Source organism: Bubalus bubalis, chromosome 14 (assembly GCF_019923935.1).
Source record: "Bubalus bubalis isolate 160015118507 breed Murrah chromosome 14, NDDB_SH_1, whole genome shotgun sequence".
NCBI classification, from domain to species: Eukaryota; Metazoa; Chordata; class Mammalia; order Artiodactyla; family Bovidae; genus Bubalus; species Bubalus bubalis.
In genome coordinates this window covers 11,856,326-11,880,806 of record NC_059170.1, presented here as the reverse complement: position 1 = coordinate 11,880,806, position 24,481 = coordinate 11,856,326, and the positions used below count along the sequence as shown (strand labels likewise).

General features: G+C 47.0%; 1 protein-coding gene and 1 long non-coding RNA gene across 13 annotated transcripts in view; one reads left to right on the top strand and one right to left on the bottom strand.

Annotated features, from left to right (window-relative positions):
• Positions 1-18,757, bottom strand: part of PTPRT (protein tyrosine phosphatase receptor type T) — a 1,155,381-nt gene extending 1,136,624 nt beyond the window's left edge. For 5 of the 12 annotated variants that reach the window (XM_044927631.2, XR_006639933.1, XR_006639937.1 and 2 more), the window contains exon 1: positions 18,567-18,755. In XM_044927631.2, the coding sequence (XP_044783566.1) occupies positions 18,567-18,654 (88 nt within the window). In that variant the 5' untranslated portion in view covers positions 18,655-18,755. Of the gene's footprint in view, positions 1-18,566 lie in introns of all 12 variants that reach the window. The other 7 variants (XM_044927642.2, XM_044927641.2, XR_006639935.1 and 4 more) reach the window with 3 other exon arrangements.
• A 133-nt stretch (positions 18,758-18,890) lies between these two features.
• LOC123329158 lies at positions 18,891-23,117 on the top strand. Its single transcript, XR_006544364.1, has 2 exons — positions 18,891-19,187; positions 23,038-23,117. It is a non-coding gene; the product is annotated as an uncharacterized LOC123329158 (long non-coding RNA).
• Positions 23,118-24,481: the final 1,364 nt, after the last annotated feature.

Sequence of the window (24,481 nt, the reverse complement as noted above, 5' to 3'; positions counted from 1 at the left end):
CATGATAGTTGTCTTGACTGTCACAGAATCTTGAGGAAAGCAGTAAGGTACAGCCTTCGGGGCCTTCAGCGGCTAACACCCTCTGCCCATGTGGTACTGCTCCAGCTTCTGAGTCTACCGAGATCTCAGGCGACCCCTTATAGTTCTGCTGCTCCTCTCTAGCAGTCAGGCCGTCATTCCCTTTATTAAGCACCAGGCAAGCATGTACCCCTGCAGCAGCCAGCCTCCTTCCTTCTAAACTCTCTGGGGTCTGGGGTCAGAATCATATACAAACTTGCTAGAATTATATGTAAAGGAAGAGCTACAGCCACCGGATGACAGCCTGGAGGCATTCCCTTAGAGAAAAGACCGGAGCTGTGTGGGGGTGTAGCATCTTTTGGGCAGCCCAGAGATGTTTTAGCTTCTTTCCAAAATCTTGACTGCATACTAGGTGAGCCTTCTAAACAGTAGAATTTCAGAGAAGAAAGGAGTTTTACATAATACCTGCTGTACGGTTACCATACTTGGGATCTCACTTGATGCCGACTATGTGCATAGCTTCCCTGGTGGCTCAGCTGGTAAAGAATCCTCCTGATGCAGGAGACCTGGGTTCGATCCCTGGGTTGGGACGATCCCCTGAAGAAGGGAATGGCTACCCACTCTGGTATTCTGGCCTGGAGAATTCCACAGACTGTATAGTCCATGGGGTCACAAAGAGTCGGATACGACTGAGCAACTTTCACTACGTGCACAGACATGAATCCGCACATCTAAAATTCAACAGCAATGAGACCATGGAGCTATTTGATATATAAAAGAAATTCCCATTTAACAATAATAATTTTCATACTATTTATTTGCCATTTTACATGTTATTTCATATGACTCTAAGAGTCTGAGGAGATAGGTACTACCATTCCTCATTTTGAGATAAAGATATTTAAGGCTCAGAGAGGCTAATTTGCCTAAGGACTACAGCAAGTAAGCAAGATGATTCAGGATTTCAGGCAGTCTGAGCCCATAGCCAATCCAGACAGGACTGAGAATATCTCCAAAGATTGTTGTGAGTTCAAGTCACATGATCAGTTTTTCCTAATGAAGAACAGTAAACTCTAAAATCCACCCTCTAGACTGAGACTTATCACAATTTATACAAGAATTACCAATTCTCAAAAAAATTCTTAGAAACCACCACTGCTGTTCTCACTTGCCAGGTATTTTATACGCATTATCTCAAATGGTCACAGCCGCCCGTCAGGGTACAATTATATCCTATTGATGATGGATGGGGGAATCTAGGCTCAGAGAAGTACAGTTACTCACCCAAGGACACACAGCCATTAAGTGGCAAAAGGTGAGGTTTCAATTCAGGTCTTTCTGACTTAAATGCCTATACTCTCTCCAACATGTTGAGTGACTCAAGACGAAACATATTTCAAGGCAAACAATTCTTTTATAATGTAATCAATCTTTGCAATTCAGTAGATTTGTCTGAATCTTTTACAGCTCTGAAATTAAAACAATACTGGCCTAGAAGTGAGCACAGCTTGACTGGAAGCTGGGTTTGGCCAGTTAATAGCGTTGTGAACAACCAGGTCCTATTGTATATAGCACAAGGAACTATATTCAACATCCTGTGATAAACCACAATGAAAAAGAATATATATAACTGAGCCCCTTTGCCATATAGCAGAAATTAACACTATTGTAAATCAACTATACTTCAATAAAACTAAAAAAAAAAAAAGCTATGTGACTTTGGGTATGTCACATAATCTCATTAAGATAGCATTCCTTTATAGTGATCCAATTTCACAGAGCCTTTATGAAGATATATAAAAGAATGTGTGACATATTTCCCCTAGCACACAGAGGGTGTTTTAAATATTCTTTCTTTAATTCATCAACTATTATTTTCCTTTTAAAAAAAATAGGATTGCAGGTTGAGATTTCAAATTGACAGATTTAAGATAAACTAGCAATTATTATATAAGACAGAACATAGAATCTTCACATTAAAATTAAAACTGCTGAAAGTGATCTTAGAAACCACGTCCTATCCATTTCTTCACCAACACTGACTGCCATGTATCGGAACTGTCCTGGGCACAGGAGATCAGTAGTGAAAAGAGCAAAGTCCTGACCCTTGCGGAGCGATAATTCTAACAGAAAAGAGTCAGGACATCCCTGGGGGTCCAGTGGTTAAGAATCTGCCTGTCAATGCAGGGGACACGGGTTCGGATCCCTGGTCCGGGAAGATTCCACATGCTGTGGGTCAACTAAGCCCATGCTCTTGAGTCCCTGCCCCACAACAGAAGCAGCCACCACAATGAGAAGCCCGTGTTCAGCAGCTAGAGAGTAGCCCCTGCTCTCGGCAACTAAAGAAAGACCATGCACAGCAATGAATACACACCACAGCCAAAAAAAAAAAAGGCCGTTGGGAAAAAAAGAGTCAGAAAATAAACACATAAATAAGTAAAAAGACTATTTAAAAGGAACAAGTGCTATGAACAGAGATGGCAAAACTCTCTCTCATTTGCCTGAGATGGAAACTGCACTCCAAACCAGAGAAGGAACTTAACTGGCCAAAGACCCCACATAAAATTAATGGTATATCTCTGCTCCCTAGACCAGCAGTTCTCAAATTTTCACATGTATCAGAGTCACCTAGAGGGCACAGATTACCCACCCTAGAGTTTATGATTTATCAGGTCTGAGGTGGGTCCCCAAAGTTTGCATTTATAGAGTTTCCACGTGATGCTGCCGGTCCAGGGAGCACACTTTGAGAACCACGGCCACTGAGGACGACAGCCCTACCAGAGAGCAGTGAGGCAGGAAGAGAGGAGGGTAAACACCCCAAGCCCCCTCCTCCTGCCTCAAAATCCCCTGCCAGTGCTCCCCATCTGCTAAACACAATCAGAATCAGAGGGCAAAGGACTCTTGCCTCCTGGAACTCAGAGCAGCACACAAAAGGGCTTATTGACATAATCCCCTCCCACTGCTCCTTTGCAAATTAAAAGGTACCAATAACCTCCCACCATTCCTAGGCTCTCGAAGTCTCAGGACCCCGTGTGGGTTCCCTTTACCCCAACCATGTAGTCCCTTCATTGGAAGCCTCACAACACAGTGCAGTTGGATTCTGTTTCATGTCAGGATCCAGAAGGTATATCAGGAGACCCCAGACAGCTCCTCTAATGGTGATATTTTCAGAAACTGACAAAAGCTATTTTATTTCTTCCTATAGTAACATCTATCAAATGCAGGTCAAATATATAATCTTTTTTTACTCTGCTACAAAAATAAGAATTGTGCATGCAACTTGCAGGAACCTGCACAGCATATGCAATGAGGCCACTCTGAACAGAGCTTTGTGGCCTAGGATGGGCATCTGAGTGACCAACTCATTTTGGTTTGCCTGGTTTCAGCACTGAAGGTTCCACATCCTGGGAAACACCTCTGTCCTGGAGAAACCAGGACAACTGGTCACTCTCGCCCCGTACTCTGTGCTCCATGGAGCTCCAGCAATAGCATCACCACCAAGAATAGATGGCATTTACTGAGCAACTTCCATGATCCTGGCCCCAGGCTAAGTATTTTATTAGGTACATAAACTCCTTGATTTCTCACAACTACCCTACAAGAAAGTTACTATGATTAGCCTTATTTCACAGATGATAAAATTGAGGCTCAGAGGGCTCCAATAACCTGCTCAAGGTCATACAGCCTATAAGTAGCACATCAATGACTTGACCCCCACATAGTCTGAGATCAAAGCCTGTGCTTTTAACAGCTATTGTTTCCTTCAGAGCAGACAGAGCAGATGGGTCCACCTGCCTCAGACCTGATTTCAAGTGAAAAACAGCCAAGAACTACCCAAAGTTCATGTCAGGGAGTAAGCTCAAAACTGCAGTCACAAGAGCAGAAATTGAGAGGAAATTTACATATTCTTTATTGCAGGGCACACAATGAAAAATTCAATAGGGAGGTATTTGGTACTTTTGGAAAATTCGAGATAAAATTACACAGACCTTTATATTTCAGAGGGCTTCACTGGTGGCGCAGTAGTAAAGAATCTGCCTGCAGTACAGGAGACCCAGGTTTGATCCCGGGGGTCAGGAAGATCCCCTGGAGAAGAGAAAGACTACCCAATCCACTATTCTTGCCTGGAGAATTCCATGGACAGATGAGCCTAGTGGGCTACAGTCCATGGGGTCTCAAAGAGCCAGATATGACTGAGCAACTAACACTTTCATTATATTTTAGAACCAAAGTCTTGCTGCAAAACCTGTGATATTCGACAGCTGCTGGTATAAACTCAATAGCAGTCCCACCTGATAGCCTAGGCTCAGCCACTCATTTTTAAAACTCAAATGATATACCTCTGTCTTAAATCCACAGGGTGACTATCCTGTGGTTTAAATAAATCCAGTCAACTATGTCCAACCAAAAAGTGTTTTCCTAAAATACTATGTTTGCTGGAGACCCAGAGGTCCAAAGACCATAGTCGAAGATGAACCCTTCACCCCATCCAAGTGCCTGGGGGTGTGGCACCCTCAGCGGCTGAGCCCCCAGTGTGCAATCAGCCACATCAAAGGACCTAACTTTTGTTCCAGGACAAGTGAGGGTCCTATGAATTACCCTCCTTTGAGACTGGTATGGTTGGAGACTTATTTGGGGGTGAAATGGGGCATCTTTCTTAGGAACACAGCCCCTCTCTCCCACATATTTACAGACCTAAGAGTCTTCTAAAATTCAACATCATGTGTTTAAGGAATTGGGACTTGGAAATGAGAAGACTGCATGTGTGACTGTGGCCAAACCCTTTAATCCATAAAACCATTCTCTTATCTAATATATGGGATTGCTGTGCCTGCTTCATGAGATCATCATGAGAATTCAATGGAGTCTTAGAACTCCCCGACAGGAATTCTCATTGAAAATTCTGAAGGAAGGCTTTCAACCCAGGAATTTCAAATGGGACCTAAACTTTCCCCCTAAGGATGAATTTAGCACAGCACCCAACACAAAGTAAGCCAGAGAGAAAGCTGGAAGCAGTGGCTAAGAAGGCAGATTTCAGGCTCAAATTGCTCAAGTTCAAGCCTTAGCTCTACCACTCACTAAAACTGTGTAACCTTCGTAGCTTAACCATTCTGTTCCTCATTTTTGGTGATAACTGTATTCACTTCATAGGACTGTTATGAAGACTCTATAAGTGACAATTAGCGAAAAGCCTCTGAAAAATATCTGGCTCATTTTAAGTTCTTAAGGACACAACAGAGCTAGTTTTCCTTTTTTGATAGTCATTTCCTCTCTTGTATTTGTTCCCCTGAGGTTCAGTTTGAATCCTTCATGCTCTGCAGATATACCCCGGTGCACCTGTGATTTTCATAACTTTGAAATCTGGTTCCCTGTTATTATTCCTCTATCATCCATCATCTCACCAAATGACTTGTCATCTCCTTGTATTTCCTGCTTTCCATTCCAACATGAACCAAATGCTCTGGTCCTCTGTATACTCCTTTGGGTTTAGAAATTTTCATCCCAGGAGAGTGAAAATTCCCTCTGTCATATTCTAATCTGGACTAATGGAGTCGCCCTTGAAACGAACAATCCAGGAAACTGATTCTTTTTGTTTCACCTCTAGACCCTGGGGATTTCACAATTTCTTCCTTTAGAACAGACTATGGATGGTATAGAATAACAAAACTGATTCATCAGGAAAGGGTAGATTTTTAATATTTTAACCTCCATCAAAAGATCTCAAATGATTTGATTTTCTGGGGAAACCATCAAAATCCTAAAGTCAAAGACTAGAACTCCAGCTCTTAAGAAAGACAGATGTCATCTGGTCATTTTACAGATGGGAAAACTGTGTCCAGGTTCACAGCATTTCTAAACATTGAAAAGATCCTGCAATCTTATTCCTCTAGGTGAAATGTGCCTTCCACAGCCTTCAAGAATCTCTGTTATTCCTCCATGGAGTTCCCAGGGGAGAGAAGGGGGTGTGGAAAGTGGCCAGATGATGATACCTAAGAACCCCTCCTCCATCTGGGCCCCCGTCACTCATGCTCCAGGGCCTCCCTGCATCTGCAACGCAATTCTCTGCCTTGTTTCTTCCAACCAGAGGCAGGGGTCTTAGACTTCACCGTAGGATTCCTCATTACAGACTCTGAAAGAAGGCTTTCCATACAGAAAATAAAACCTCAATTTGTTTTGAAAGAATGATTGAGGAACAGTACATATATTTAAAAATCCCTATAATTTGCAACAAATCTTAAATTACAAGGGTATCGCTTTTTAAGGAAATAATTTAAATGCAGAAACATTACAAAGAGAAGTGTAATTAACACCTATATTCTTCTCTATCAAGAATTATCAACCGATTTTAACAAATTTTTAAGTGCATTCTCCATTTCAAATGAAATAGAATATCACAAATTAAGGCCAAAATGCCCTTTATGCAACCATCTCAATTCCATTTTTCTCTATACTTATTTTGCAAAGGGCAGCCTTCCATTTTGCTTCTTATACTAATATAAACATACAGGGTGTTATCAGTAATGCAATATTCAATTGTTACATCCATAAAATAGGCTCTCTTTTTTCTTCCTACAGAAAAGGATGTGGCCTTGCAGATGCTGAGTTTGCTTCATGAACCAGAAGAACATATTGGTAAATATTTGTAAATATCTCTTAATAGATGCTCATATTTTTAGTATAAAGTCTTCCAAGATCTTATATGCAGTGGCACAGCAAAATTCGGGCTGCTTCTGTGTATAAACAGGATTCTGCTGGTGTTGAAATGCCACTAGGGAACAGGCACTCCATGAGGGGAACCAAGAGGCCAGGAAAAGTCAGGCCAAGACACTGGATCTGCTTCATCTCTGTGTGGTCGCCTCTCTTCCATGAGACCCTGCATCTCTGGTTAAATAAATCAGGAATTTACGGAAGTTTGGAGCACAAACAAGATCTCTGCCAGAAAACCTCTAACCCATTTTGACTCTGCCACCGGTGTCGGAAGTGGGGCGGGTGTGCCTCACTCACCGTCACAGCCAGACTTTAGTCTGAGATCAGAAGGCCAAGGTAGCAAACAATAAGTAAAACATGCCTGAAACGTGAGAATCTTGGTGAGAGGCGCTGAGCCAAATGAAAGTTATTCACTGTTCTTCTGCCTCCAATCATTTGGACCTTGCATATAAAAAAAAGATGGCTGAGCCAAGAGCAATGAGCTCAAGGCATAATTCCTGGAAGCTTCTGTATGAGCCAAAACAGTAGCCAGAACTAAGAATTTTCTCCAAAGGGAGTTCAGACCCCAAAAGGAGGAAATGTCAGATTTGAGCCAAACATACAGATCACAAAGGGAGGACCCCCACTTAGACATCTGAAAAGGTAGGCTGGTATGGGGGAAGTACCAAGAGTCCTAGAGCTCCACGTGGAACAGGTCATCAGCAATTCTGGGGGCACAAATGATAGCTGCTGAGGTTTTGGAGTTAAGAGAAAATGAGAACGGAATTGAGAAATGCTTCAGGACTTGCTAAATTAATTCTCAGGTAAAAGTAATAACAATGTGATTCTGCATACAAGTGAATTTAAATGTATGCTGAACATTTTATGGGTAAAAAGACATAAAGATAATAAAGTAAGAAAGTTCTGACATCATCAACCTTCACTAGAAGAGTGACCAGTAGCAAGAGAGGTCCCAAGTTAAACTAAGAAATTCTGTTTTAATGTAAACCTGTGGCTGATTCATGTTGATGTATGGCAAAAACCATCACAATATTGTAAAGTAATTATCCTCCAATTAAAATAAATAGATTAATATTTTAAAAACAAATATCATAGGCAAAAAAATTTTGTTTTAAAATACACATACATCTTTACACACAATGGTGACCTTGAAAATCTGGGATTTGTTTAGGTTAACTGAATACCAAAAATTGTGTTCAAGGGGTCAAGTCCCAGGAGTAATGTTCTACTTGGAATACATGTCCTCTGTACAGAAAATTTAAGACTTAATTGAAATGGAAAATTTGCACCAATAAGTACATTCCCCAAAAAAGTTTTTTAAACTTCCGTTTGAAGCAAGAGTGGTATGGAGTTCAGTTAAGGTGTCTGCATGTTTGAGCTGAGCATCTGAGCAGTTGGAAACTGTAAGTTTCCTTTTGCCAGGAGGTTCCACAGTTCCTCCATAAATCCAATTTAAAGGGCCTCAAGACAATGCAACTCAAGTGTTAGAGAGCTGCCCTCTGTTCTGTTCCAGACAACTGTGTTTAGAGGAAGATAACTATCCTAAATTGGAGCCAGCTAAGGTACAGAAAAGAGGCTGGCCATGCTCCTAGACCCTGACTACAACTGATCATTCCTCCCAGTCCACCCCTCCCCAGTCCTGGTTTGAGACATATTAGAGAGTCTTCTTTAAAGTCTTTGTTCTGAAGTTTCCGAGCTAAAAACCATTACCCCAACCCGGTGTACACATTTCCTGTAATAAGAAGGTAAAAGGATAATGTAAAAGGTAAAGAGAGGATAAACAGAAAATATCTGGCAGGTGAAAGAAAAAATAACAGTTAAAATATCAGAGCTCTGGATCTGGAAATAGGAGAGAGACTAGATATGGAAACAGCTCTGAACTCAAAGCTGGTCCAGTGGAGCAGAATGAGATCCTTGACCCAGTCCTGCAGGTAGAGCTGCGCAAGTTTCATGGAGCCACGTGCAGCAGCCTCACCTAGACACCAAGGACGAGTATGCCCCTACCTCCTTCACAGCAGGAGGGGTGCCTGGCACCTAACCTGACACAGTCTGACTCAGCAGGACTGAGGATGACAATGAACAAATGAGAAACTGCTCAAAAATCCAAGCCCCTGAAAGTGGAAGCCAGTCAAGCACTTCCCCAAGGCAGATGAAGGGCAAATTCGAGGCGTCTTGGTTTCCTCCTTCCTCAAGGTCACCTTGCCGAGGTGAATCCAGAAGGGCCTGGAGTTGGGCATTGTAAACCAGTGACCCTCCCACCTACTTACTTATAGACAACTGCCTAGACAAGCACAATGGGGACCTGTGGAGCCACCGCTCCCAACACCAAGCAAATAGGTAATGTGTGAAAACAGGTGCATTTCTGGAGCACATCCCCATCAGGAGCTCTAATGTCTGGTCAGCCCATCTGGATTTCACAAAACCATCCTTCCTGGAAGATTTCATGGGCCCCATCCACGTGTGTGAGTGCTAAGTCTGACCCTATAGACAGCAGCCTGCCAGGCTCCTCTGCCCGTGGGATTCTCCAGGCAAGAACACAGGAGTGGGTTGCCATCTCCTCCTTCAGGGGATCTTCCTGACCCAGGGATCGAGCTCGCGTCTCTTAATTCTCCTGCATTGGCAAGCAGGTTCTTTACCACTAGCATCACCAAAATATTGAGTGATGTTCTTCTGTAATGACCGTACTACTGCCTCAACAATCAAATCTAAAAGTTCAGGCAGGACATGTTTTGATCCATATAATAATTTGTATATTTACATTAAGCCTTGCAATCACTGCCAACTTAATTCTCAATTTTAGCCTGTGAAAATTAAAAGGAAAAAAACTGTCTAAAAATAGGTCCAAAAGGCCTAAAATATTAAGTATTAAATTTTTTACTGAGTATCCATATGCAATAAAACTAACAAATTTCAGCTAAATTTTATTAATACCCTAACCTACTGTTTGCTATTAACTGGGTCTTGTGGAGCTATTGTTTCCTATTAACTTGGTCTTCCTATTAACTAGTATCTTGTGGATACTAGTGTGATCATTTTATAGTCTTACAAAAACACAGTACTTCAACTTTTAGGGTAAGGTTTGAAAAATTTTCTGATGAATCTTCCTATTAATTCATTTTTCACCTTCTGACTTTCTTAATTCTTTAAACATTTAAGTCAAGTGTGAGACAATAAATCTCTTTCCCCAAAGTCCTTTAGAGAGTAAAATCTTGACACTGAACTGACACTGCCCAAAATAACAAAAAGAATGAAAAGATGTGAACACACTTTAAAAGTGATGTTTGTATTTTTCTCCAAGACCCGAAATTTCCTATACCACGGGTCATTTATTTGAAGTTCCTGTGGCTGAGCTCCTAATGTGGTTCTGAAAGATCTTCTATTGCTGGGAGTCGAGACCTTAGGTGTTCCCTCCCCTTGAGGGTGAGCTGAACCCAGTGACTTGACTTGAACATGGCAAGAGTGATGGATGTCACTTCCGAAATGAGGTTGCAAAGACTGACTTCCAGCTTGCTCTTACTCTCCCCCACCCCCTCAACATTTCACTCTGGTGAAGGCAGGTACCATGCTGTGATGGAGAAGTCCATGTAGCAAGGAACCCAGATGGTCTCCCTCCAGCTCATGAGGAACTGAGGCCCCCAAGTCCAAGAGCCATGAGTAACTGAATCCTCCGAACAACCCTGTGAGTGATCTCAGGAGCAGACCCTTCCCCATTTGAGCCCAGGTGATGACAGCCCCAGCCACTATCCTGACTGCAGCCTGGGAGAGACCCAGAGCACCCAGCTGTGCCACTCAGAGTCCTGATTCAGAGAAACGGTGAGACAATAAAGTCACTATGTCTCGAGGAGTAACCCATTACACAGCGACAGACAACTCACCAAGCTGCCTTAGGGTGAGACTGGATTTCCGTTTTTCCTTTTAGAAAGTTGGTGCCCAAAAAACACAGACAATGAGCATCACCTGGACCCATGCACTTAAGAACTAATTCCAACACGCTTAAGAAAAGAAGAAATGGTGGCACAACATCGAGGCTATACTCACAGGCAAGCACATACGACGACAATGCCAAAATTATTTTTAATTAATATATTTGCATGATCAAATCAACTTACAAAAAAACCAAAGAGATAAATGGTCATAGAGGCATGCTGTTTAAAAATGTCTTTCTTAAATGGTAACAATGACCCTATATGCAAGACAGCAAAAGAGACACAGATGTAAAGAACAGACTTTTGGACTCTGTGGGAGAAGGCAAGGGTGGGATGATTTGAGAGAATAGCATTGAAACATTTTTTTTATATTACCATATGTGAAATAGATTGCCAGTCCAGGTTCGATGCATGAGACAGGGTGCTCAGGGCTGGTGCACTGGGATGACCCTGAGGGATGGGATGGGGAGGGAGGTGGGAGGGGGGTTCGGGATTGGGGACACATGTACACCCATGGCTGATTCATGTCAATGTATGGCAAAAACCACTATAATATGTAAAGTAATTAGCCTCCAATTAAAATAAATAAAATTTTTTAATGTCTTTCTTTTTCTCTCCCTAAGATTACCAACAGCTCTTGTTTTATTCAGTTTTCTTCCAGTGTACAAATAAAACACAGTGGGCAGCTCAGGTTCTGACATCTCCACAAAAAGGGACCAGATCTCTTTGTAAGACATAACTGACTGGATGTTTGAAACAGAAAACCTGGAGGTAAGCCTGAAGTTCCTTGTTGTCACAGAAAATTCAGGATGCTGTCAAAGATGTCTGAAAACGGAGAAAACGGAACTGGTTTAAAGGGGCTCCCATTGACCTACTTGATGCCAATTGAGCAGCAGAGAAAGGCATAATTATAGTCCATTAAAGCTAATCCAGACCACCCAAGGCCACCCGTTCGTGAGGATCAAACCCTTAAGCAGTCTTTAAAACATTCTCCTTGCTGATGTTGAATCCATGAATTCATGCTTGGTTCCAAAGAGACAAATACATGACCCTTAAACAGATGAATAATAACCATCCACTGTAAGTCACAAAAGGACCAAAGCAAACGGGCTTGTCATCTCAGGACCGGCTTGGGAACCGCTGGGATACACGGGAGTAAAGCAAAGTCGGGGTGATCTGAAAGGAACAGGATTTCCAGGGTCTTGGGAAGCTGGAGCTGGGAATGTGGGTGACATTCCCCTGGATGCAGTCATGATGCCCAGAATGTTTGAGGTTAATAAACATCTTAAGAGCAGCACAGGGTCTGCCGGGGGCACATTCTTCCAGGGTGCTTAGAAAAATCCCCAAAAGGCAGAAAAATGCAAGGATGGAACTTTTTCCTCACCCTTAAAAGCTATTCATCCTGTTAGGAAACTAAGAAGCCAAAAACATGTTGTATCTGCCCCCAAGCAGGGGGCTTCCCAATTTCTACATCCTTGGCTTAATGAGAAAGATAAGGGATGAATGGTCTATTCCCTCCCCTTCCACCACCAATGGAAAGCCTACCAAAACACCCCAGGCACAAGGCATTCACTTTCTCAAATTTAACAGACATTGCCAAATGAGCACTCAGAAAAGCTGTTTCAATATTCACTACTCAACAATGAACAAAGCCACCTAATTGCTCCAATCGTTGTCAAAACTTGATAGTCTTAAACTTTTCGCTTTTGCCAAAGTGATGAGAGGGAAGAAAAGTTAGCTCACTGATTTACTAATTCACAGCCTAAAGGAGGTGGGGGGGGGGGGGGCGGACAACCACAAATACAGGCTTGCAGAAAACAAATGCAACAAACTATTTTGGAGATTGGCAAGGCTTCCCAGGTGGCGCCAGTGCTAAAGAACCTGCCTGCCAATGCGGGAGACGTAGGAGACGTGGGTTCAATCCCTGCATCGGGAAGATCCCCTGGTCAGGAGGGCGTGGCAACCCACTCCAGTATTCTTGCCTGGAGAATCCCATGGACAGAGGAGCCTGGCAGGCTACAGCCCACAGGGTCTCAGAGAGTCAGACACAACTGAAGCGACTTAGCAAGCACACACACGTGAAAGGCTCGAGTAAGAGTGATGCCATTTACTAGGTGCCTATTTCATGCCAGGAACCGAGCTTGACAATAAACAGGAGTTATCTTTGGCTCTTGCAGCACCAGGGCACTCGTGTGCCCCACTCACAGATGCAAAAATAGGTTCAGAACAGTGCAGTAACTTACCGAATTCATATCACAAGCCAGGAGCTGGGATTTAAGAGTCACTCAGCCATCACTTTTCACTTTCATGCACTGGAGAAGGAAATGGCAACCCACTCGAGTGTTCTTGCCTGGAGAATCCCAGGGACGGGGGAGCCTGGTGGGCTGCCGTCCATGGGGTCGCACCGAGTTGGACACGACTGAAGCGACTTAGCAGCAGCAGTCATCACCACCTCCCAGTTTTCAAATCTTTCCATCACTCTAAAACGCTCTCTCATGCCCACTCGTGACAAATCCCTGCTCCCTGCCCAGCCCGGGGCAACTACTGTTCTGCCTTCTGTCTCCACAGAGTTGTCTTTTCTGAATATTTAATGTAATATGTAATCTTCTGCATCTGGCTTCTTTTGTTCAATGTAATGTTTTCTGAAGTTCATCCAGTGCTGCAGCCTAGTATCAACAGCTGGTTCCTTTTTCTTGCTAGTAGTAATCCACTGGATGGATTCACCAGTTGAGGGACATCAGGAATGTTCCCAGCTTTTGGCGACCATGAAGAATGCTGCTACGAACACTTGCGTACGTGTCTGTGTTGACATATGTTTTCATCTCTGTTGGGTACATTCCTAGAAGCGGAATGGCTGGATCCTATGGCACGTGTATGTTTAACTTTTCAAAGAAACTGCCAAACTGCTTACTGAAGTGGCGTCACCATTTTTTTTTATCAACTCCCCCCGCCCTGCCACATCCAGCCTGAAATGAAAATTGTAAGCTGAATATTCAAGAAATTGGAAATACTTTCTAACTCTTCCCCTCATGCACCAGTGAATGTGTGTGTGTCAGACAGACTTCGGCAGTTTGACACCAGGGTGAAAAATTAAGCCTAACGATGTGGACTCGCTTCCATGGATCAGTCATCCATCGATGGTAGATCTGGTTGGGACTTTGGAGAAGCCTTCACCTAGGTAAATAGTAATACCTAGGATGCCCCAGGAGAAGGCAATGGCACCCCACTCCAGTGTTCTTGCCTGGAGAATCCCAGGGACGGGGGAGCCTGGCGGGAGGCTGTCTATGGGTTCACACGGAGTCCGACACGACTGAAGCGACTTAGCAGCAGCAGCAGGATACCCCAAGAGAAACAGTGCTGATATTTTGAAATAAAACCAACCAAAAGGATCACCATTTCTCCTCACCTTTTCACACTCTGCCTTTTTGACACATTAATTCCCATTTTTCATGGCTGACTTCTGGCAGGTCTCTGGGGATCTCTGCCTTGCATCCTCACTATATCCCTCTATCTTTTTTAGCACCTGTAACTCTCACTGATAGATAATAAATAATTATTATCATGGTCATTTCTGCCTCTTCCAGGCAAATTAGAGTGTCCAGCAAGGCCACCTCCGAGGCCGAAGGCCATCACCCCCACTGGTCACCCTGTCCGACCTGCACACACCACCCGGGATTCCCCCGTCTCTTTGGCTGCCTCTGATTGCTCTTAATCCATAAAAAACCCGCAGCGTTCTTCCTCTCCAAACCAATTTGAATCCACTTTATAAGATTTCACGAGACACTCTAACCGCTTTCTAATATCTACACGGGCACTGCCTCCCAGCCCCAACTCTGTGACGCGCCTGCAGACGCTATTACACCTGTCAGGCATGGTTTGCTTTCAATAATCTCATAGCTTTTTATTTCTTGGAATGCCACAGCCCTCCATGTGTTTACTTCGTCTTTGCTTATTTGTCAAGTGCACCAAGCATCTTTCTCCCCACTGCCCCAGAGTGCCAAGCACTTGATTTCTAGGTTAGGTAAGACAGAGGAATAGAGCAGGAGGCAGAGCCCAAAGGCAAGGAAGATGGTGGGAGGGGGTGGTAGGAAGGGAGAGAAGACACGGGCAGCCGCTTGCCTGTTACATCCTGCAATCGCTTGCTTTTCTATCTGTTCTCATTTACAGGATGTGTGCTTGGAAACAAACAAGCCCATCTTTGGCCTAATGTATTGTAACACCTGTTTCATTCCAAATCTCTTTCTAAAAGCGGCTTCAGACAATCAAGAACCTCCCACCCCACCCCCCCGCCAAAAAAAAGGGGGGAACTAAAAATCATTACCAAAACTCAGTTAATTTTCAATTCATAACTGAGCTTAACACCGGTGTCCCCTTGACCTGTGTACATACACCAACGCCAGGGCAAGTAAGAGAAAAGGCGCCCCTTCAGGACGAAGCAGCACAATGCACTCACCCTGCGCGTCTCATCTTATCTGGTCTTGACAAAATCCAGCAAGGCAGCTACGTTCATTCTCACCCAACAGATGAGGAGCTGGGGATTCAAGGAGTAAATGAATGACTTGCCCACGCTGGCACACTTAGAAAGAGGCAGGAGCGGAATTCAAACTGAGGACTTAAGACTCCAAAGCTCATACTTTTTTTTTTTTTGCTCAATCAGGCTGCCTTCTGAGTTAAACTTCCCCCCCACACACCGTAGGTGCCATGAGCTTCTACCATCTCTTCATCATCATAAATAAATATGTATCAGGGACCCACCACCTATATGGCACTGCTCTTGTTTCCACAGCAACACGCTGCCAGAGTGTCATGGGAGTATCCTGTGTTCAAAAGAATGATGCTGTAATGTCCTGTGGCCGTGGCTCTGAAAGCACTACAGAGGACGCCGTCTCAGTCGGCAGTCTGCAGCCTGCAGGAGCCGTGCTGGGGCCAGGCAACCCAGGCTGCAACCCAAGACGGTGGTCTGCTTTCGCTACGAACACGCTTGCGATAGTTGCTGAAACAGAATCCAAGCCAGGTTTGCACGTTAATTGTTCTTTTATTAGGAAACAAATCAAGCAATCCAGGAGAGAAAGTCAAATTTGACCGTACTGCTAACAGCTCCCCAGAGGTAATGATTATCGAGTTAAATGACTACATCGCTAACAACTGCCATCGCAAGTCAGTCCCTCTCAGATCCATTTTTGCGCTCAATGTACAGATGCCAAAACCCACTAGTACATAAATGAATGATTCCCTCATCCATGTTTAACTGTCTCCTTCTTTCCTCGTCCCAAACCATGTTTTTTCCACACTTTTCAGAGGCTGATTTTAAATGCTTTTCTTTTTTTTTTTTTTTTTAACCATCATTCCTTACAAACATCATCCTGGCTCATAAAACACATCTCACAAGAAAGAAGAAGGAAATTGCCTTTTGATGACAAGCTTTCACCACTGACTTTTGGACACCGTGACCAACATGTTACAGCAAAGCATATCACCCCAACTGTGTACTTGGATGTAAGCTTACAAACTGAAATTGTTTTTTGAGACTGGGAATTTCCAGATAAAAAGACTATGGAGAGCACACCACTGAGTTTTTAAACATATTATTTACCCAAACTTGCCAAAAGTTTTAAATCAGATTCTTTCGAAGAAATCAAACTGAGTCATATTTATACTAGATTTGGATATCAAAATGTCTCCATTTAGAAATAAAGTATGAAGATAAGTCCGTTTTTAAAAGTCAACATTTGCAGCATTCCTGAATCTACAAGTGCAGCTGTTAGAAACCCGGGGAAAATAACTAACTTAAATGGTCTAGTTAGCATTAAACCAGAAAGACGAGATACCACGGAAAATTCCCATTTTTACAAATGAGTGAGGCTCAGAATGCATCAAATCTCCAACACAAGCTAATCCCCTCTCGTTTAAGGAGTCCTTGAAACAAACGCAGCCACTTGCTAAGTATATGCTACACTGCGTCTGCAGTGAAGCCACTCTGCTCAGGAAAAATCAAAAGAAACATGGTTCCTTAACAGCAGATTTCTTCCCGAACTGTACTCCAGGATTGCTTTTCTTTCCCCAGTGTTCCGAAGAGCAAACAAAGAAAAGGTGCTTGCTCCTCACACTTCTCTAAATGTTTTAACAAAAGGCTGCTGAATAAACACATTACTCATTTAAAAACTGAAAAGAAGTTCTATTCCGGAGATGAAAGCAACTAGATTTGCATTTTAACAGTTGTGGGCGAGCGCCACCTGGCGGGAGCATCCGGAAGCGGCGTGCTTCCAGCATCCGGCAGCTTCCCAAGCCCGGACGGTTTTTACCGCACGCTGCCCAAGAACGCTGCGAGACCCGTGGAGGAATATTTTTGATACTGATTCTCGCGGAGGGAACGTGAATATCACTCACGGGTGGCAGGCCGCCCAGGCCCTGGAGGATAGTGAAATGTAAGTCATGAGTGATGCTTGGTCCCCAGTAATGCTCCCAAGCACCCTCCTTCCTTCCCTGCCCTAGCACACCTAACACAGATCCGAAACGAGGGAAACAGAATTGTGCACCATCTTCAGAATGATGTGTGGCTGTCCCTCTTCTCTTACTGGCTAAGCCAACCTTTCAGCTTCACACACCTCAAAAGAAGTGTCCTAGTCACCTAACTTCCCAGCCACGAAGCAGGCTGTCCCCCTTCGCATAAGTCCCATATTCAGTTTCCATTTTGGAGTAAGGAAGACCCCAGTGCATTTCCCATGGAAGGTCACTCGAGCGGCTCTTACCCTCGGAAGCAGCCTATTTAAGGAGATTACACTGCCCACGGTTTCTTTCTCTTTCTCCTCGCTTTCAGCGTGATAATAGATGAGCACCGCTGTTAGTCATCAATTCAAAATGCATCGTATCCTAAGTCCCACCTGCTCATCTCTGCCTGCCCCTGTGATCCAGGCAATCTCCCCTCTGCGTGATCACACCTGAGCTAATTGATGCTAAGAAACTTCAAAATGATTCCGAACTTGGAGGCAAACCTGCACCACTTCCTCCCTTCTCTCCTTCCCCCACCGCCTACTCTTTGGGGGGCTCAGGGCTGGAAGCTGCCTCCGGTGGGGTCTGGGATGTGTGAGACCCCACCCACCCCGGGTCTTGCTGGCCTCCGGTACATGCCAACTTGCCATTAGGAGCACGCCAGGACAATCCCACACACACAATAGGGGAACTACGTCTATTCGCCTCCTTCCCACGGTCAAGCCCAAATACGAGTCCCCCAAACTTTTCTGGAGCAGACACGCTCACAGGTCAAAGCCGTGACACTGAAAGGGCCTTAACGGGGGCGCCCGTTTACTTGGGATGGGAACCACCGGGTAGGAAGGAGGGCTCGCCGTCTCAGTCTTGAACACGAACACCCCCGCGGTGTTTTCAGGGGCGTAAGGACAAGCTGAGGGGCGCAGCGTGGTTAGAGCGATTCTGGAGCCGCCTGGATCTCCCGGGTGAAAAGAAAAGCCACCTCCCTGGCAGCCTCGGCCTGCTGGCGACCAGTCCTCCCCACGAAAAGCGCGCGCTGCCCAGGAAGCTGCGGGGAGAGAACGTTCCCCCCACCACCACCCCGGGCGTCGATGCCGCTTCTCATCTCGCCGCCCCAAACACTCGAGTGACAGATTCCGACAAGTGGGAGGCGGCGAGCGGAAATATTCTCCGCAGCCGCAGAAAGTTATTCGAGCCCGGGTACCGGCAGGAAAGTAAAGCGAAGCACTTGACCGAACGCGGCCAGCCGAGGGACGCCGGCGGCCGGGCACTCCGGCCCGGGCGCGCCTGGACGCGGCAGCCCGCGGCTGCAGGCGGGGACCCGGGCTCCGGCAAACCCCTCGAGCCCGCACAACTTTCTCCGCCCGGGACCCAGCGGCGGTTGCCGGGATGCGCCGGAGAGGGAGCGGGGATCGGGGGCGCACTCACCTGCGGCGCTCTGCGCCCGGGCGCCGGGCAGCGGCGGCAGCTGCAGCCGCAGGAGCAGGCTGAAGGCGAGCGCGGCGAGGTTCGCCATCCGTGCGGCAGCGGCTCAGCCCCTTCCCGCAGGGGCCGGGGCCGGGACTGGGGCGGGCGCGGGGCGGCCCCGCATCGCCGGCGCGGCCGCAGGCGGTGCGCGCCGCTGGGCTCCGGGAGCCGGCGCCGCTGCGCTCGAAGCCGAGGCGCGGCGCGAACTGAGGCGGGAGGCTGGGCGGGGGCGGGACGCGGGGCGGGGGGCGGTGTCCCCGGAGTCCTAACGCCGCCGCCCGCCCGCCCGGCGCTCCGCCTCGGCCGCGCACACACCCTCGCGCGCACGCCCGCGCCTCGCACACGCCCGCGCCTGGCCCACGCGGGCTCCCCGCGCACCCTCGCCCGGCCGGCCGGCTCTCTCGCACAGTCACGCGCCTACACGCAGCGCCCCCGCACCCACGCGCCCAGCGGGGTCCTCTCCTCTTCGCCTGGAGCTGAGCCACCGCGTCCACCGTCTGCCCGGCTGGGGCGCAGGTATCGGGGTGCGGTGGAGGGGAGGGAGAGAGAGAGCTGCCGTTTGAACTCGGAGTGGGCGAACAGGTGAGTAGGGTACGGGTGCGAGGGGGGAAGGCCGAGGCAGCCGTCTGGACTCGGGACGGGGAGCCAGGTGAATGGGGGTGATGGGAGGGGGCTCTGCCCTAAACAGAATCAGGTGTCCACTGGAGAGGGTCCCCGGCACGCCCTAAGATGAGAATTTCATGTAAGAGTCGTCACCGCACCACAGGCACACATATAGATACGCGCACACACGCACACACACACTCTTCTGGGTGCATCGGTACACCGCAGTCGTCCCCCACCCACCTCCTCAGCCTCCCAGGCACCCCTCTTATTCACCCACCCCTCCCTCTTGTCGCTACCCCCAACTTGGAAGGCGGGCGAAGACTGGCCGTGAGGCAGCCCAGCCTCTCACTGCCTTCGCCCTTCCCCTTTTTCCTGAGCCAGAACCCTGCAGCTTTTTCCTATTCCTTCCCGGTCTGAACAAAGACCCGGTTGAGGCTGAAAGCCTAAAACCATCGATCAGAGTCCGGACTGTCCCTTGCAGCCCACAGGCAGCGACTCTGCCCTCCTGGGATCAGGGGATCTCATGGAAGAGACCAGGTGCCCCTTGGTCCTGGCTGGGGGCTTGGGCTATAAAAGCCAGAAGAAGGGCCTCTGGGCAAAGCTCAAGGGATTCACACTCTGTAAACCTGACCAGTCCCCTAACCCCCACCCCATCCCCGGCCTCATCTTTGTTGGGAGTCCAAGGATGGGATTGGACAGACTGTTGGGGAGAAATACAAAAGTCAGGCGTGCCGGGGGCTCTGGATTGAGTTGCTATGGCAGAGAACACAGTCTCTCTCCCCTGTACCCCAGATCCCACTAGATGCAGTGGGACACTTGCCTTGAATGGAGACCCATTAACTCCCCCCACACTGCACTGTTCTCCCACTCCTGTCTGGTTCCCCCACCACCTTCAAACGGTGAAGGGCTTAGACTAGCCTCGTGGACTAGCCAGTGCTCAGCTAGGCGGAGGCCGGGGTGTGGACCAGCTGCCTCAGAGCTTCTTTATAATTTTACAGATTTCGACAGGGCACTAAACCATGTGCCCTGCTGTGCTAGTCTCTAGGGGCACAGAGGTGACTGGCTCTCAGGACAGCTGGGTTGGGAAGATCCCATCTGCTCAGAGCTAAACAGCTGGCTACAGCGTCCATCAAACCCTCATCCAAGGTTTGTCTCAAGCAGAGGAGTTGTTAGCAAGGCCTGACCCAGGCCCATGACCTGTGACTCTGGACATGGCTGATCCTAGGGCCTGACCCGGGAAGCAGGAAATTTCTAAGCCACTAGGGAGCTTCTGATTTCTTATAACTTGTCCTGGCTCCCTTTGGCTCCTCTTCATGCCTTCTCTCAAACTTTCTGGAAAAGCACAAAATGCATTTCTCAATAGTGTCTTCAGAGCACAAGCCCTCCCATATCCACAGTCTAAAGGTGCTATATTGCAGCCCTAACCCACTGAGTGGGGTTCATGTGACCCCAAAATAAAGCTCCACTCCAGGGACTTCCCTGATGGTCCAGTGGGTAAGACTCTGCTTTCCCAATGCAGGGGGCCTGGATTCAATCCCTGGCCAGGGAACTAGATCCTGCATGGTGCAACTAAGACCTGGCACAGTCAAATAAATATTTTTTAAAAAGCTCCACTCCCAGGGTCACCAAGCTGGTGAGCAGGACCATCACCTGCCCTTGTCACTGGACTCAACCTGCCCCTGTTGAAGCCAGGGCTCTCTGTGTTTTGCCTGCCACCCTCTGCCTAGAAACTGATCCCTCTATTTCTTCAGGAGCCAAACCCACCACCCAGTAAGACTCTGACTCTGGTCCCACCACCGTGCCTTTGCACTTGCCATTCTCTCTGCCTGGAAGGCCCTTCCCTGTGTCACCTCCCCGAATAGCTCCTTAAATGACTTCTCTAGCCAAGAGGCACTTCCTGCCCACGGCCAGTTGCCAAGGCCCCCTGAGACAGCCGTTGGGGTGATGCTTTTCACACAGTGGGGATGTGGTTTGTCACCTGGGTCTTTTCCACAAGCCTGAGTTTTCAAAGGGCACCTGGACACTTAAGACAGGGATGCTGGCTGATGGGAAGTTGAGGGGAGGGATGGCTCAGGGCCACAGATGACTGGCTTCTCAGAGGAGGGACTTCGTGGCGAGTGACAGCATCATCTCCCCCCCTCCTTTGTGGGAACGTCAGTGCTGATTAGAAAGGAAGGGCTGCTTTCCCATCTGCCCCCATCAGCCCGGGGAGCTGGGGGATCTTGACTGCGTGTTCACTCCTGGCTCAGGGCCAGGTTCAGTGCCAGTGCTGAAGCAAGGAGGCCAGGGCCTGGGGTGAGCTTTGTGATGGCTTCAGAGGGCCCGATACCCCCTTTCAATTCCACTCAAGAAGGTGGCCCCTTCTCCTTAATCCCGTGGGACTGAGGGCAAGCCCTGTCTCAGCCCTGGTGTCCTTGTCTACACATGACTTCCCTTTCAGCTCTGGGGGCACCAAGACAGGAATGTTCAGACACTTTAGCTGCAGCTCTCTCAGCCCAAGCATGGTTTGAGGGGCAGCCTGAAGCACATATTCTTTCAACAAGGGAGTTGGCTGACTGCCATGTGCCATGGCTGGGCTGTGGGTGTGCAGCTTGAGCAGGAGACTTGGTCTTTGCCTTCCTGGAGCTTGCAGTCTAGTGGTAAAGACCAGACACGGAGAAGAGAGGTGAAGATCTGGAGGTGACCTCCATCTCCCTAGCCCCTCCCTCTGCCCCCAGTGATGGTCAGCTTTACAGTGGAGATCAGAGGACCAGGGAGAAGACACCTTGGGCCAGGATGCCTTACTTACCCATGGGGAAAGCCTGGTGATGTAGCTGTTTTATCCCCATCTTATCCACAAGGAAACTCAAAGAGGCTTCACCCTATGGAGGGAGGCAGCTGAGGAGCGGCCCTCCACTGGCACCTTCTCTCTCCTTGCTGTTGTGCAGGGTACCTCTAGCCATCTAAATACAGAATTTAGAAATTGAGTCTTTAGTCACACTAACCACATTTCAAGTGCTCAGGGGCTTTATGTGGTTAGTGGCTGCCATATTGGACAGCACAGATATAGACCATTTTCATTAACACAGAAAAATCTATTAGCACTGCTCAAACTACAGCCTATGGGCCAAACCTGGCCCACTGCCTGCCTTTTTTTTCTTTAAATAAAGTTTTATTGGAACACAGCCATGCTTATTCATTTGTGTACTGCCTATGGTTGCTTTTAGCAAAAAGTTCTATTAGACAGTGCTGCTCTCAAGCAGGGGTCAGCAAACTACTGTAATAGGGAAGAATCTTTGTATTCTATTACGAGTTACTACTAAAGGAATGTTGCCTATAAGTTTATATTATACATAATGGCCCATTTCTGGGAAACCTGCCTCCCAGATGAGTGTTATGCTAAAATACCTTTGTTTAGGACCACCTGTGAATGGCTGCAGGAAAGAAGAAATTAGCACACTCCCTCAGGAGTCTGCCCAGAACCAGAAACGTTTTAGTTGACCCCCTCCCCTTTTAGTATAAAAGAAGCCTGAATTCTAACTGAGGGTTCTTTGGGATGCTACCATCTTCTCCGTCTTGCTGGCTTTCTAAATAAAGTTGCTGTTCCTTACTCCAGCAACTTGTCTCTGGAGTTTTTGGCCTGTCCTGCAGCAAACATTACAAGCTTGAAATCAGCAACACTGCCACCTGTAAGGTCCTTTGTAAAGTCCTGCTTTGGGGTGCAGCAGTATTATTGGATAATGCATGTTTTTGTAGAACAAAATGGTTGGGTCGTGAGGTTCCACTTGAAAAATACTTACAGTTTTTTAGTTGCATTTGAGTTATTTATATTTGCATGTCTTGACAGAAAGTATAGCCGAGCAGGATCCTATGGGGACTTCCCAGAAGAGCCCCTGATCTAGGTCCTCTGCCTGCCTCTTGTCTGTGGAAAAACTGTGGCCTCCTGGGCTTCCCTGAGGTCCAAAGAGTACATTTACTCAGAGAGGTGAGAAAATACAGAAAGAAAGGAAAATAGTCAAGCAGTACAAAATAATAATAGTTTAGCCATTAAACAAATTCAAGGACTTTTAGTCCCTCCTCGGGGGCTATAGATAATATTCTGAGCCATGTCCTTTGCACTGATTTGCACATACTGAAACCCCCACCAGGTGGAAGAAGTTAACTGTATGCCGCCCACAAGCACGTAGCCCAGTTGGGTTGGAACCAGAAGGTTGATGACATTGACTCCTGATGACATTGACAGCTGATCAGAAGGATGTCCACGAGCTGATCACACACCCCAGAATCCCCCTCCCTCATCCTGTCTTTAAAAACCTTCCCCTGAGAGCCTTCAGGGAGTTTGGGCCTTTAAAACACTAGCTGCCCTTTAAGACACTAACTCCTTATTTGGTTCCCTGCAGTAAACATTGCACTTTCCTTCACCAGAACCCAGTGTAAGTAGATTGGCTTGCCTGCACGTGGGAAAGCAGACCCAAATTTGGTTCAGTAACAGCAGCACTAGTGTTTACTAATATTTCTGCCATAAAAACATTATTCACATAAGCCAGAATCTAGCCCACCTCCTGTTTTTATAAATAAAGTTTTATTGAAACACAGTCCTGCATATTTGTTTACAGTTGCCCTTGGCTGCTCTCGACACTGCAGAGGCAGAATTGAGTAACTGTGACAGAGGTTATTTGGCCCATTTCACTGAAAATATTTACTGTCCTTGCCCTTTACAGAAGAAGTTGCCAGCCCCTTCTCCAGAGCAGTGCCACAGTGCAAGCTGACAATCATTGGTAAAAACTGGTTCTCAAAATGTGGTCCTTGGCCTCGTGGCATCAGTATCACCTGGGAATGTGTTAGGAATGCAAATTCTTGGGCCCTACCCTATACCTACTGAATTAGAAATGCTAGAGGTGGGGCCCAAGAATGTGTTTTCACCCATCTCCCAGGTGATGTTCCCAGGGAGCGTGTTTAGAAGATGCAAGCTCATGTTGGAAATCACAGGTCTAAAACAGCTATGGAGAAAATGCCAGTAAGTGACTGGCAGAGAAAGGTGTCAGTGGGCTCCCAGGGCAACAGAAGAGTTGAAAAGATGTCAGGAGAGTGATGGCCCATCCGCTGCCTGGTCCCTCTGCAGCAAAGCCTTTGACGGCCCTTGGACCAGGCCATGCCAGCCGGGAGGGGACCTCTCACCAGCCACCTGTGCCAATGCCCAGGCCCCAGTGCCTGGCGGCGCCGCCCTCCCACAGAGTTGTCAGCGCATTTGAAGCTGTCTCCACGCATAAATTCATGGACCAGCTGTCTCT